The sequence below is a fragment of the Orycteropus afer genome, unplaced genomic scaffold (assembly GCF_000298275.1).
Source record: "Orycteropus afer afer isolate SDZICR_OR568_19922 unplaced genomic scaffold, OryAfe1.0 scaffold00142, whole genome shotgun sequence".
Lineage (NCBI taxonomy): Eukaryota > Metazoa > Chordata > Mammalia > Tubulidentata > Orycteropodidae > Orycteropus > Orycteropus afer.
This window is the reverse complement of record NW_006921729.1, coordinates 1,914,215-1,926,801: the sequence shown is the minus strand read 5'-3', so window position 1 is coordinate 1,926,801 and position 12,587 is coordinate 1,914,215. Positions and strand designations below refer to the sequence as shown.

Below are 12,587 nucleotides of genomic sequence, written 5' to 3'. Positions count from 1 at the left end.
GCAGTCAAGTGCCTTAGCCACTATGCAGTCAAGTGCCTTAGCCACTATGCTACCAGAGCTCCTAATGAATGGATAAATAAAATGTGGTATATCCACATAATGGAATATTATTCAGCTATAAAAAGGAATCGAGTACTAAAACATACTGCATCATAAATGAACCTCCAAAACATTATGCTAGACATAAAAGGCATGATTCCATTTACATGGCATATTAAAAATAAGCAATGCCACAAATTAGTGGTTGCCAGAGCCTGGAAGGCAGAGGTAATGAGAAGTGAGTACTTAATAAGTATGGGGTTTCCTTTTGTGATAATTTAAAATATTCTTGAACAACATAGTGATGATGGTTCACAACACTGTACACTAAATGTCTTTGAATTGAACATTTTAAAAAGGTTAAAATGGTTAATTTTATGTTACATATATTTTATCACAATTGAAAAGTTAATACAGATATTAAGCTAGGACAATTTTGAAGATCCAAGGATGCTAAGATAATTTTTAAGTGGCAATCTTGATAATGGATGGAAAAAGCTAAACCACTAGAGAAGGAGGAAAAAAAAAATAAAGCAACATTGCGACTTAGTACTCATCTTTATCAACTGTTCTTAAAATTAAGAATTTTTTTCAAACATACTTAAATATACAAAGTGTAGTACAATTAATGCCCATATACCCATCTGACACTTAGAGACAACAATTATCAAGACTTTTGTCTATATGAATTTTGAGAGAACTAGGAAATCCCTAGAGATTTATAGCCTTCAAATTTAGCCTGCTGAAGTTGAGCCAAAATTCCTCCAGAGTTTGGAAAAAGATTTTACTAATGATCACACACACAGATACACATGTACTTGTGTGGTATGCCCACGCATTCTTGTAGGTGTACATACTTGGTCCTATTTAAAATGAATTACTGGATAATATATGGACAAATCATATTAAATCATTACAGTTTAACCACTAGGAAAAAAAGTAACAAAGATTAACCCAATGTATTTTCTTTCTGATTAAAAAAATAATAATACCTTTTAGAACTTTTGTAACTAAAGTTATTACAAATCATATAAACGTAAATTGTTATTCAAAATGTTAAGGACTAAAAAAATAACAATTAAGTGTTCCTATTTAAATATATGTGATCAAAAATGATAGATAACCTCTGCTGCATATGGATTTGGAAATTAAATTTCCTGTGTAAGGCAGAAGGATTTCAAAGCCAACTATTAAATCAGTTGTTTTGAAAAAATTAGATCCATGTACATATTAACATAAACTAAGGAAGTTAGTTCAAAATAAAAGACAACAATTACCTGTTCTCTGAACTCTTGCTCTTTCAACTTTGAATCACTGATAAGAGTCGTCTTCTGTGCTAGTTGTGTCTGAAAGAACAAAAAGTCAGATCTGAAATGTACATGGGTTTCATCACTGCCTAGACATTTCTGTTTGTTGTTGTTCTTGTTGTTACGTGCCGTCGAGTCAGCCCCGACTCTCAGCGACCCCTCCTTGGGTTTCCGAGGCGGTATCACTATGGAAGTAGATCGCCCAACCTTCCTTCCAAGGAGTGGCTGGTGGGTTTGAACTGCCAGCTTTCTGGTTAGCAGTCAAGCACCTTAGGCACTATGCTACCAGAGCTCCTAGACATTTCTGTACTGCTTAGGAAATCTTCCCTTGCTAAAACAGTCTCTATCTGTTTAAGTTAGAGCACAGAATGCTTTTGAAAACACACTACCTTCAATCATATTCAGTGAAGAAATAGTCTTACCTGTAGTTTCATAATTGTCATCTAAAAATGGGAGAAAAAAAAAAGAATCAGTGTATACATTAAAATTGACAAGTAAATAATAAAAGGGAGTAATATGAAATTACAAGAAGATAAGAAGCCATAGTTACAGTCTTATAGGAATGGTCAGATTTGAGATAAGGCCATTTTAATTATTAGCTTTTAAATTTGGTTTATTTTGTTATAAAAAATATCATAGTAAGTACACACAAACACAGGTGAAGAAAAAGGACTGAAAGTCTTTTACCAACTTCCCAACATTGATTACCACTTGGAAGGGGAGGAGCTATATGCAGAAGGTAAAGGGAGATTTTCATGTCTTATTCTACACTGCCTGTCTCTTTAATAAGAGGAATGTATTGTGTATTATTTGTGTAATTTTTGAAAATTAAACATATTAACATCTACATAAAGCATATAATCCCCTTTAGAGATTTCTGAAGCACTATTTCTGGGAACCCACTCTGAGCTATAATCACAAATAAATTTTTCAGGAACCCAATGCTAGTATGCAATTCAAGATACTCCAGATGCACCAAAAGATGCTCAAGGACAAATACTATAGAAATTCACAAACAATAAAATATAATTCTTAGAGTAGAAATGAAAATAAAGGGTATTTTCTCTCCTTTCTTTGATAAAAGTAAAAGGTTCAGAAGACCTTCTAAATATTAATTTCATAATGTTTCAAATACTCAGGCATTCTGGTACAGGTCAAAACACTCATACTTATTAAGCAACATTCATACTTATTCTGACACTAAGGAAGAGCTCATGTTAGACAGCAAAATAAATGTATTCTTCTTAGAAACTCATTGCTGTCAAGTTGATTCTGACTCACAGAGGTCTGGTGGGGCAGTGGGTAAGTGTGTGGTTGCTGGCAGTTGGCTTCTGTAAAAATTACAGCCTTGGAAACCCTATGGGGCAGTTTTACTTCACCCTATAGGGTCACTAGGAGCTGGAAAATAATACTTAATAGCACTTGATTCAAGGCATGACCAAATGAGGTGAAAGAGAAAACTAAAACAACTAAGTTCTAGTAGCTATTAAAACAACAAAACAGTCCACTTAGTTAGCTCAGAGCTTACAAATGAGGTATATATGCCAAATAGCACACTAAAGTAATTGATATAATGGTTGTCTAGAAAATTGTTATCTGGTAACTGATACTCTGTAATGAACCCTCTACATAATTCTCTTTTTTCCCCTTCATTGTGAATTCTTTTTATTGTTGTGACTTGGGTGAAAGCTTACAGAACAAATTGGTTTTCTATCCAACATATACATTTTCTTTTGTGACATTCACTGCAATCCCCACAATGTAACAGCACTCCTCCCACTTCCATTTCCCTTCCTCCTCCTTTCCTATCCCTTTCTACCTTCTTACCTTTATCTCTAGGCAAATCCTGCCTTCTGATCTCATATGGTTGATTGTTCTAATAAGTGCATACCTTCCTAGTGTTACTGTTTGCTTATAAAGCCTATCATTTCAGTGAGAGCTGAGCCAATGGGGTAAGTTCAGTTCTAGGCTTTAAGGCTAAGGACCATACTCTCAGGGGTTCCATCAGTCTCTATCAGACCAGTAAGCCTGGTCTTTTTTCTGATTTTTGAGTTCCAATAACTGTTGAGGATGAAGTCACGAGCATACTCCACCCACTTTCCTGAGATCTTCATGACAGTGCCATGAAAAGTGCATGACTGAGAGCATTTGAGGAAGTAGATGGTATAGTGTCAGGCTATACCACTGGGGTCACAGTACAGCCCATGCCCTATGGGTGTGCACCTAGTGGGGTACACAGTGGAACAAGAAGCCACAGGATAAACATGGCTCATCTTTCAGAATATCAATTTTACTTAAAGAATGAGATTATAAAAATGCCTAGATACACAGTGCCAGCTCACTTCATTTAGTCCAATTTTCCAAAATAATCATACTGCATCGTCACCAGAGCTCCTATTAACCAAGCAGAAAAGCAGAAACTGATGTTTTTCTCTATGGTTTATAACTTAAACATCATTTTCTTAAGACTATATAACTAAGGATATATTATAAAGCAGAATTGAAAATTTACGAGAATATTTAATATAAAACATAAAATTCTAAAAATATAATTGCTATGAATCATCTGTGGCTGTGGCTTAGGGCTATGAAGTTTCCTCTCCTCTGCTATTCTTTCCATGGAAAAGACCAATAAGCACTGGTGTAACAGACATGCCTATACTTTGCAGTCTTGCAGATTGAGTTTGAATTCTCACTGCAATGTTTATTATAAGCACCTAAACATTTTATTTAACCTCTTTGAACTTTAGTTTTAGTTGCCTGTAAAACAGAAGCAAGAGTATCTCTCTTGCAAAGTTTTTGTTAGGATTAAATGAATTAAGTATGTATGTCAGCAGGCAGGTCAAATAATGAAAATGAAGTGCTTTCAAGAAACATGTGAAGAAAACTCAAGGTCTTCTTACTTTATCATCACCAGTGTTCTCCTCCTGCGGTTGCTTTTGCTGATATTTCTCCTGCAGCTCCTCAAGTTGAGCCTGTAGGTCCAATACTTTTGCAGTCATTTCTTCCTCACGAGCCTTTCGAATAGAGAAAGGGTAAGGTGTTAACAAACAAATGTATCAAAAACCATTGTAGAGGTTCAACATGGTACAGACAAAACTACCTCTGCAGGGGAAATAAAAGCCTTAATAGTTTATTGTTTTTATTTTAATTCAATACTGTGCTCTAGACATTTTCTTTCATGTCACAATTTTAACACCAAGTCTTTTTAATGTTGTAGACTATTCTTAGGATTTCACTTTTTCTGCACTTATTCAGTCTGTCCCCACCCCACAAAATTAAGCAAAACCCTTAAACTAGGGTTCTCAGGTTTAAGCAACAATTCGGGGTATACTGATGTCATGAAAAATGACAATACAGAATAAGTATTTAATGACTTTGGCCTTTTCTATCCTGGGATTTGATTTCTAGAAAATACTCATTAAAATAGACTAGTGGATTTTTATATATAGGGCAGTGTTTCCCTGCTATTAATAGGTTTTCACTAGCCAATTCTCTAAGAAGTAGATGGACTGTTCCTTCTTCCCAATGTGTCTTAGTCTGGAAGCTCCGCTGAAACCTGTCCACCATGGGTAACCCTGCTGGAATCTGAAATACAAGTAGCATAGCCTCCAGCCTCACAGCAATACTGAACCCACCACAGTACAACAAACTGACAGACAAGTGGTGTCGAAGACTGAAGTTATCAAAGATTTCATTTTACTTGCATCCACAATCAACACCCACAGAAGCAGCAGTCAAGAAATCAGATGTCATATTGCACTGGGCAAATCTGCTGCAAAAGACCTCTTTAAAGTGTTGAAGAGGAAAGATATCACTTTGAAGATTAAAGTGCACCTAACCCAAGCCATGGTATTTTCAATCACTTCATATGCATATGAAAGCTGGATAATGAAAAAGGAAGACCAAAGAAGGAGCCGATGCTTTTGAATTGTGGTGTTGGAGAATACTGAAAATACCATGGACTTCCAGCAAAACGAATAAATCTGTCCTTGAAAAAGCGCAGCCAGAATGCTCCTTGGAAGCAGAAATGGCCAAACTTCATCTCACCTACTTTGGTCATGCTGGCAGGAGGGACCATTCCCTGGAGGAGGGTATCATGCTTGGTAAAGTGGAGGGTTAGAAAAAAATGGGAAGACCCTCAACGAGATGGACTGATACGGTGGCTGCAATGATGAGCTCAAGTACAGCAAGGATTATGAGGATGGAGCAAGACTGGGCAGTGTTCTGTTCTGTTGTACACAGGGTCGCTATGAGTCAGAGCCAACTTGGTGGCACCTAATAACAACAGTGGATATTTATATGCACAGCACTTCTCAATTAGTTGGTAACTCATTGTTCACAGGAAGATATGGATTTTTTTTTTCACCCCCCTTGGATGGGCTGTATAAATTAAGGGATAGTTTTTAGTCCTACTTCAGCAAACCCACAACCATACAAGAGGTTTTCTGGCATAAAATGTTTAAGTAAAATCAACTTTTGAAAAAAGTTACTTCCCAATTTGTCTGGTAACCACAATAATTTCTCCATTTGCCCTGAACTTAACAGAAACAAAGTTGCATTAGAAAAAGTAGCATGCTGACTTACTGGTCCAGTGATCTTACTCATAAAATTTGACATACAATAGTCCTCTACTCTGTTTTGATTGCCTTGGTGAGATGTTGCTGCCTATCCTTACATTCCCTTGTGCTTTATCTTGGCAACTGCCATGATTATACAGCGAAACTCAGACCTCTTCTCACTCTTAAAAATCTTGCCAAAAGAACATTAGGAATTGGAATATTGATTAGATTTGAACAATAAAGACAAATGTTTGCTGCATAAGAGTCTTGATAGGAAACCCCCCCACAAACTTGTGTGAACAACAACAACAAAATATCTAATTCTCAAAAGCAAACAAAAACAGACAGGCCCCATGGCACAAAAATAAGGCAATGAGCATGGGATGCCTGGAAAATCTAATTTTAAATACCACTGTCAAAAACCTACTTAGTCTAACTGTAAAAGAACCAACCCCTCTCAACCTATCAAAGCAGACACCTCTTATAACTAAGCTCCTTAGATATCTTCCCAGTGAAGCACACATTAACCTGGCATCCACCTCTAAAACACCACTGACAAGTAATTGTTGTAAATACATTACTGCCCTCAGTCTTGGTTTGTTTTTATTTCACCACAGCATTTCCCATGTGGATGTCTGTATCAGTGTGGTCTAGCCTCATCTGAAAGGACTGCACTCTACGGCTCATCATTCAGTGAGCCCAGATTTTCAATATGACAATTAGCTATGCTGGACATAACCTCTGACAGTTGTGTGATACCAACCTAAATCAAGTCCTCTAAGAATAAGAAAAGAATCCTTAATGTGTTATTTCTAATTTAAGAATAATTCCTGGAATTTTCTTTATAAAAAGCTTTCTGGTTTTCTTGAAAAATCATTAACAATACTGCTTGCTTTGAAGAAAAACAATTAAGAAAAGGAAAACTAGTTCAATTGAATCTTTATGCATGGAAACTATGTTTTGAAGTCTAGCTATTATGCCAAAACCATATTCACTAACATACATTCAATGTTAAAAAGAAACCAGTTTTGTATTTCATAGAGCTTTAGAAGCTACTTCTTCCCAATGAAATTGGGACTAGGTTATTAGGTAAGCTTCCCTCCTTGTAAACAGAGTTGGTCCCCAAACTTGATGTATTCTAGTTATGATGAACTGCAGACCATCTGTTTTTGTTTTTTTGGATATCTTGTTGTTAGTACTATGTACTACATATAATCATACAGTGTGTAATTTGCTGATGTTATCATTCTTAGATGTTCACTGGCAGAGATCAGGCTTATAAAGATAATAATAAAAGGCAATGATAATAAAACTTAAAACAACAACAACAACCAACAAAGTATTCAAGTCATGTAAGAACTAACTTAAGACAATCTTTGGAACAGAACTCTGTCATAAGTCGGGAACTACCTGTACTCAATTCCTCCTTTGAGTTGTTACCACCCTATCTTCCCAGATGAATTCTTTCTGCCCTCCCATGTGTCACCTCCTTCAAATTTACCAGGTATCCAGTATGTGCCAGGGACTGAGTTAGGCTCTAAAGACTACAGATAAAGAAAAGTATATTCAGAAAGCGAGCTTTTGAATAGTAAAAAGGAAAAGTAAGAACAGATCTCATTCTTATTCCTGCTTATATACAGAAACATTAAAGTATTATATAAGAAAGTAATGGTTACCTGTGAAGGGAGAGGAGGGATTAGACACAGAACACAGAGGAGAGGGACAAAGTACAATTTCCATTGTATACCATTCTCTAAGTATGTCTTGTCTTCTTGCATTACTTTGATTTCTGATTTTGATTCCAAAAATTTTTTTTTCTAAATAAAATTACTTTTATTAAAAGCCAAAAGAGAGATGGTAACACCTGTATTAGTTCAAGTATGAGAATACGATCTTCAGACAGGCAGAAAAGCATGCACAAAGGTAAAATTTAGAGAAAGTTGAGTGTGTCTGGAACACAGATTACATTAGGGGAGGTTATCACAAGAACCATGAGAAGTCATTGGAGGTATTTTAGAGAAGTGATATGATCACACCCTTGTTTTAACGCAGAAAATAACTATAAAAGGAAAAGAATGAATCTGTTAGGGAAAAAAGACACGAGGGCTAAATGAGACATCAAGTGAGAAATTAATATAACAAACCAGACCAAGATGAGAGATGGAGATGGCAGTCCAGACTGCAGCAACAGCAAAGGAACATGTCATATGAGTCAATGGAAAACCATGTCCTGGCAGCCTACGATATATATGCTTGGTATTGTGCTGGGGATATACAATGGAAAGAAGATGACTTCTCTGCCTAGTAATCCAGGGGAGATAAGCCAGATTTCATGTTCTAATAAGTATGTTGATGCACATGTTGAGGGGTTGAGGGTGGTAGGAGGTGGGAATCAATGATGATAATGGTTCCCAGCTTTTTCAAACGGGGAATGTAAGAAGGTTATCTAAGATAGCAAAAGTAGGGAAATGAAAGTGTTTAGGCTCAAATTTCCTACTAACAAGTTATAGAATTATTTCAAAGGATGACAAAGATATAGCATTCTCAGATGTCATCATTAGACAAATCATCAATGTGATAACAGATCTTAGGGGTGGCAGGGGGGAACACAAATACAAACCCCATACATACAAACCCCATACATACAAACCCCATATAAAACTCTAATTTCAGAAATTAAAAAAATGGAAGAATGGTACAGAATATATCTCAGAATCAAAGTAATATGATGTTTGCTAAGAATTGTTAAGGAGCTCTGGTAGCATAGTGCCTAAGGTACTTGACTGCTAACCAGAAGGCTGGCGGTTCAAACCCACCAGCCACTCCTCAGAAGGAAGATGGGGCAATGTACTTCCGTAGTGCCTTGGAAACCCAAGGAGGGTTGCTATGAGTTGGGTCCGACTCGACAGCACATAACAACAACAACAACAAGAATTGTTAATATCCGTTTGTAGTAATCCTTGCCTCTTTAAAAAGAAATTCGTTGAGACAGAGTGTATACCTGGAGTGTTTAGATGGGGACTGCCTATTTAATTACAAAGCCAGTCCTAAACCTAGCAGTTAAGAGTCTAAGGAATACAGTAACCACCAGCTACCTTAGTGACTAGCGAGCACTGGAAATGAGGCTAGTCTGAACTGAAATGTGCTGTTAGTGTAAATACACACTAAATTTCAAAGAATACCAAAAAAAAAAAAAGTGAAATAGCTCAATAATTTTTACAACGATCAAAATAATAATATTTTGGATATATTGGATTAAATTGAAAATATTATTAAAATTTTATGTTTACCCATTTCTTTTTTTAATATGTCTATTAGAATATTTAAAATTATTTATATGGCTTGTATTTGTTGCTGTGCTACTCATTATACAGTTTTAGCAAAATCACTTAACTATACTGAACTTGCTTTTCCTTACATAAAACCAAGGTGGAACTAAACTAACTTTAATGTGTCTTCCAATCCAGTATTACCTAAGCACTGAAGAAATAAAAATATTTTTTAGAAACTTAGTATATATATATATATACACACACTCTATGAAAACACAAGAAAAAGTAAAGTTATATAAATTTCAGTAATATTATTAGAATTTTCTTTTCATAATGAGAATTTAAACTCAAAAATGATACAAAGGGGTGACGCTGCCATGTACAATCAAACACCTCATGGGATTTGGTTCCTTGGTTTGGAGGTTTAAGGACATGTCAGGGGACATTCCAGTTAATTGGTCTAAAGACATGTTTAATGCTTCTGTTCTATCTTCTAGTTTATAGCACAGTGCCTGGGTTCTTAAAAGTTTACAAGCAGTCACCCAAGGCCCAACAATTGGTCTTTATTCACCTGGAGCAAAAGAGGAAGAAGAGGAGTCAAGAATAGGAGGAGAAAATAGCAATGGAGGAAACAGAACTGCCTCCATGAGTAACTGCCATGAGACTAGAAGAACTGAAAGAAGGATGGCTACCATTACTGAATGTTTTGATCAAAGACTCTATAGTAGAATCTTGATCAAAAGGTGGAAAATTCAAAACAGAATTTCAAATGCCTACAGATTCCAGGCTTTCGAGCTATGGAGGCTGGATGAACCCCTGAAACTACTGCCCTAAAATAATCTTTAAACCTTAAACCAAACATACTCCCAGAAGTCTTCTTAAAACCAAGCAAGAGTTTAGCTTAACTAGTAAAGAATGTCAGCTTTGAGCATTATGCTCTTTTAAAATCTATCTATATGGGATCAAAGGAGCTCTGGTGGTATAGTGCCTAAGGCATTTGACTGCTAACCAGAAAGTTGGTAGGTCAAACCCACCAGAACTCCATAGAAGGAAGACTGGGCAATCTACTTCCGTAAAGATTTACCACCTTGGAAACCCAACAGGGGTCACTCTGAGTGGGAACTGACTCGGCAGTGGATTTTTTTTTTTAAATACAGGACCTTATTGTCAGTAGCAACTTGAAAGGTTAGGAACCTCATGGGGTAGTGAGTTGATGTTAATGTAGGAGGAACTCAGAAAAAGAGGGCAAGAACAGTTACACAACTCAAAGAATCAATGTCACTGAATTGTACATTAGAAACTTAAATTGATATGTGTTTTTGCTGTGTATATTATCAACCACAACAATAAATAAATAAGTACATTTAATGGTAGAGAGGTGGCATTTATTTACACGCATGTGTCATATCCTAGAAATTCAGTCATTTCAATTACTTTAAAAATAATTATTACTATAAACTGTTTCTGGATCAGACTTCTATTGCTGCCATAATCAATGAAGCATGACTGTCTGATTTAAACATTCTCAATCATTAAATGGGTCTTGTCATATAGTGAAGTAAGGAGTAACTAAAAAATCTGCAATCTAACCAAGAATTGACATTGTTTTACATTTGAAAATGTTCTCACTAGAGTCCATGGCTTATCTTTATACACAAAAATAACAATGTTAACCCACCGTAAGTAGAACAAATACTTTGAGCTAATATTCCACAAAATATAGAAGAGGATTTGACTAATGCATTCCACTTTTTGCCTCTACCATTTTTCCCTTTGAAACCAACAAAAACCACCTGCAAACTGGGTAGGGACAGAGCAAACTATAAATTGGCACTCTTTGAAAGACCCCAGCTGCACTAAGCAGCCACATTCAAACATACACTAAGTGTCCCATTACTTAGATTTCACCTATACACAAACTCTCAACTCTGAGTCTGGGTCTTTCACAATTCAGTCTGAATCTGTGAGCAAGACAGAGAAAATAATTTATTTGTCCCCTATTTAATGACTCACTATTCCTTCAATACCAGCAAAGAGACCGTATTGCCTGGTTGGCAGAATCTGATCAGGAAGCTACAATCCTGGCAGAAACCAATTAGATTCTAAAACCCTGCATATAGTACAGAAGTATTAATTTGCAAAATATTGAACCAGAAAACATTCTATATTAGAAAAACAGGAAATCTGATAGCCCAATCTTTTTCAGCACCACCATGAAATCTATACAACTAAGTTTAAATTAAAAACGAAAAAAAAAAAAAAGAGAAAAAAAATAAGGTACATCAAGGATTTCTTCATATCTTTTGGCTGTTTTTTTCAGATCATCTTCTTTCTCTGCAATCTTTTTATGTAACTGATTTGTCTCTTCCTGATGACTTTCCAAAAGTTCAGCCTCCACCTCCTGGGCCTTATCTATGAAATAAAAAAATGGGCACACATGAGAAAACATATTAGGCAAGAGTTAATATTTATATCCCAACTCCAGTACCAACCCTCATTCCAAATTAATTCTAAAAAAAAATCAATTTTATATAAGCATTGCAAAATGCACAATGAGGCCAACAGTGATCTCCTGCTTTCACAGAGCAGAAGAATCTTTACAAGGTAATTAACATTTTCAGTTTCTTTTACTGGCTCTCCTTAAGGCAAGTCATTGCCAGGCAGCACAGGCTCCCATGAGAGAACTTTCTTGAGAGAGAATATTTTCTGCAGTTAAATTACTTAAAGCACTTAGTGCAAGTGTGAAAAGAATATGCTTAAATTATAAACAGCCCCTGCTGGTTGTGTTTTGTTCCTTATTGACTTTAAAATTTTACTTACTGATGGTTTCTTTTATGGTCATTTCTAGTTCCTGCTCCTTTTGTGCTAGCTGTGTATTAAACTCCCTCATCAGCTGTTTTAATGTGGAACTGTGTTTTAATTCAAGATCTTCTTGCTCCTGTCTGAGTAACAAAAATGTAAAGAGTTAACTGCTGCCACACAAAGACAAGTTGCAAAGAGTTACTTGGTCTTCAAACAGTGTCTACACTTTGAACTCACTGATATAAAAACAATTTTGAGGGCATACATATGTGTACATGTATATATGTATGTGTGTGTTCGAGCACAGAAAACCTGTGGAAGGATACATAAGCTGTGGTTATAGGGATTAGAGACTATTCCTTTTCACTTTAAATGTTTCACTATATCCATCTGTGCTATATAATAATAATGCTAATAAAAATAATACTTGAAAAGAAAAAAATTACTTGGAAATATATCTAATAACATGATCTTACAAAGAAGAAGAGGTTTTTGCCCCCTATGGTCATGGAATAACATTTTCTACTGGGTACAGTTGAGTAGGTGGAGCCTAAAATAATTGAATTAGGGGGAAAAAAGGGGAGGGGAGGAGGGCTTACTTAATG

General features: G+C 35.8%; 1 protein-coding gene across 1 annotated transcript in view; it reads right to left on the bottom strand.

The window, feature by feature from the left end:
• GOLGA4 (golgin A4) overlaps positions 1–12,587 on the bottom strand; it is a 177,090-nt gene that overhangs the window by 24,698 nt on the left and 139,805 nt on the right. Inside the window, exons 17-21 of the mRNA XM_042781636.1 lie at positions 12,001–12,122; positions 11,462–11,592; positions 4,250–4,363; positions 1,769–1,789; positions 1,317–1,385 (exon numbers count right to left, since the gene is read on the bottom strand). Of these exons, the coding sequence (XP_042637570.1) occupies positions 1,317–1,385; positions 1,769–1,789; positions 4,250–4,363; positions 11,462–11,592; positions 12,001–12,122 (457 nt within the window). The remainder of the gene's footprint in view (positions 1–1,316; positions 1,386–1,768; positions 1,790–4,249; positions 4,364–11,461; positions 11,593–12,000; positions 12,123–12,587) is intronic.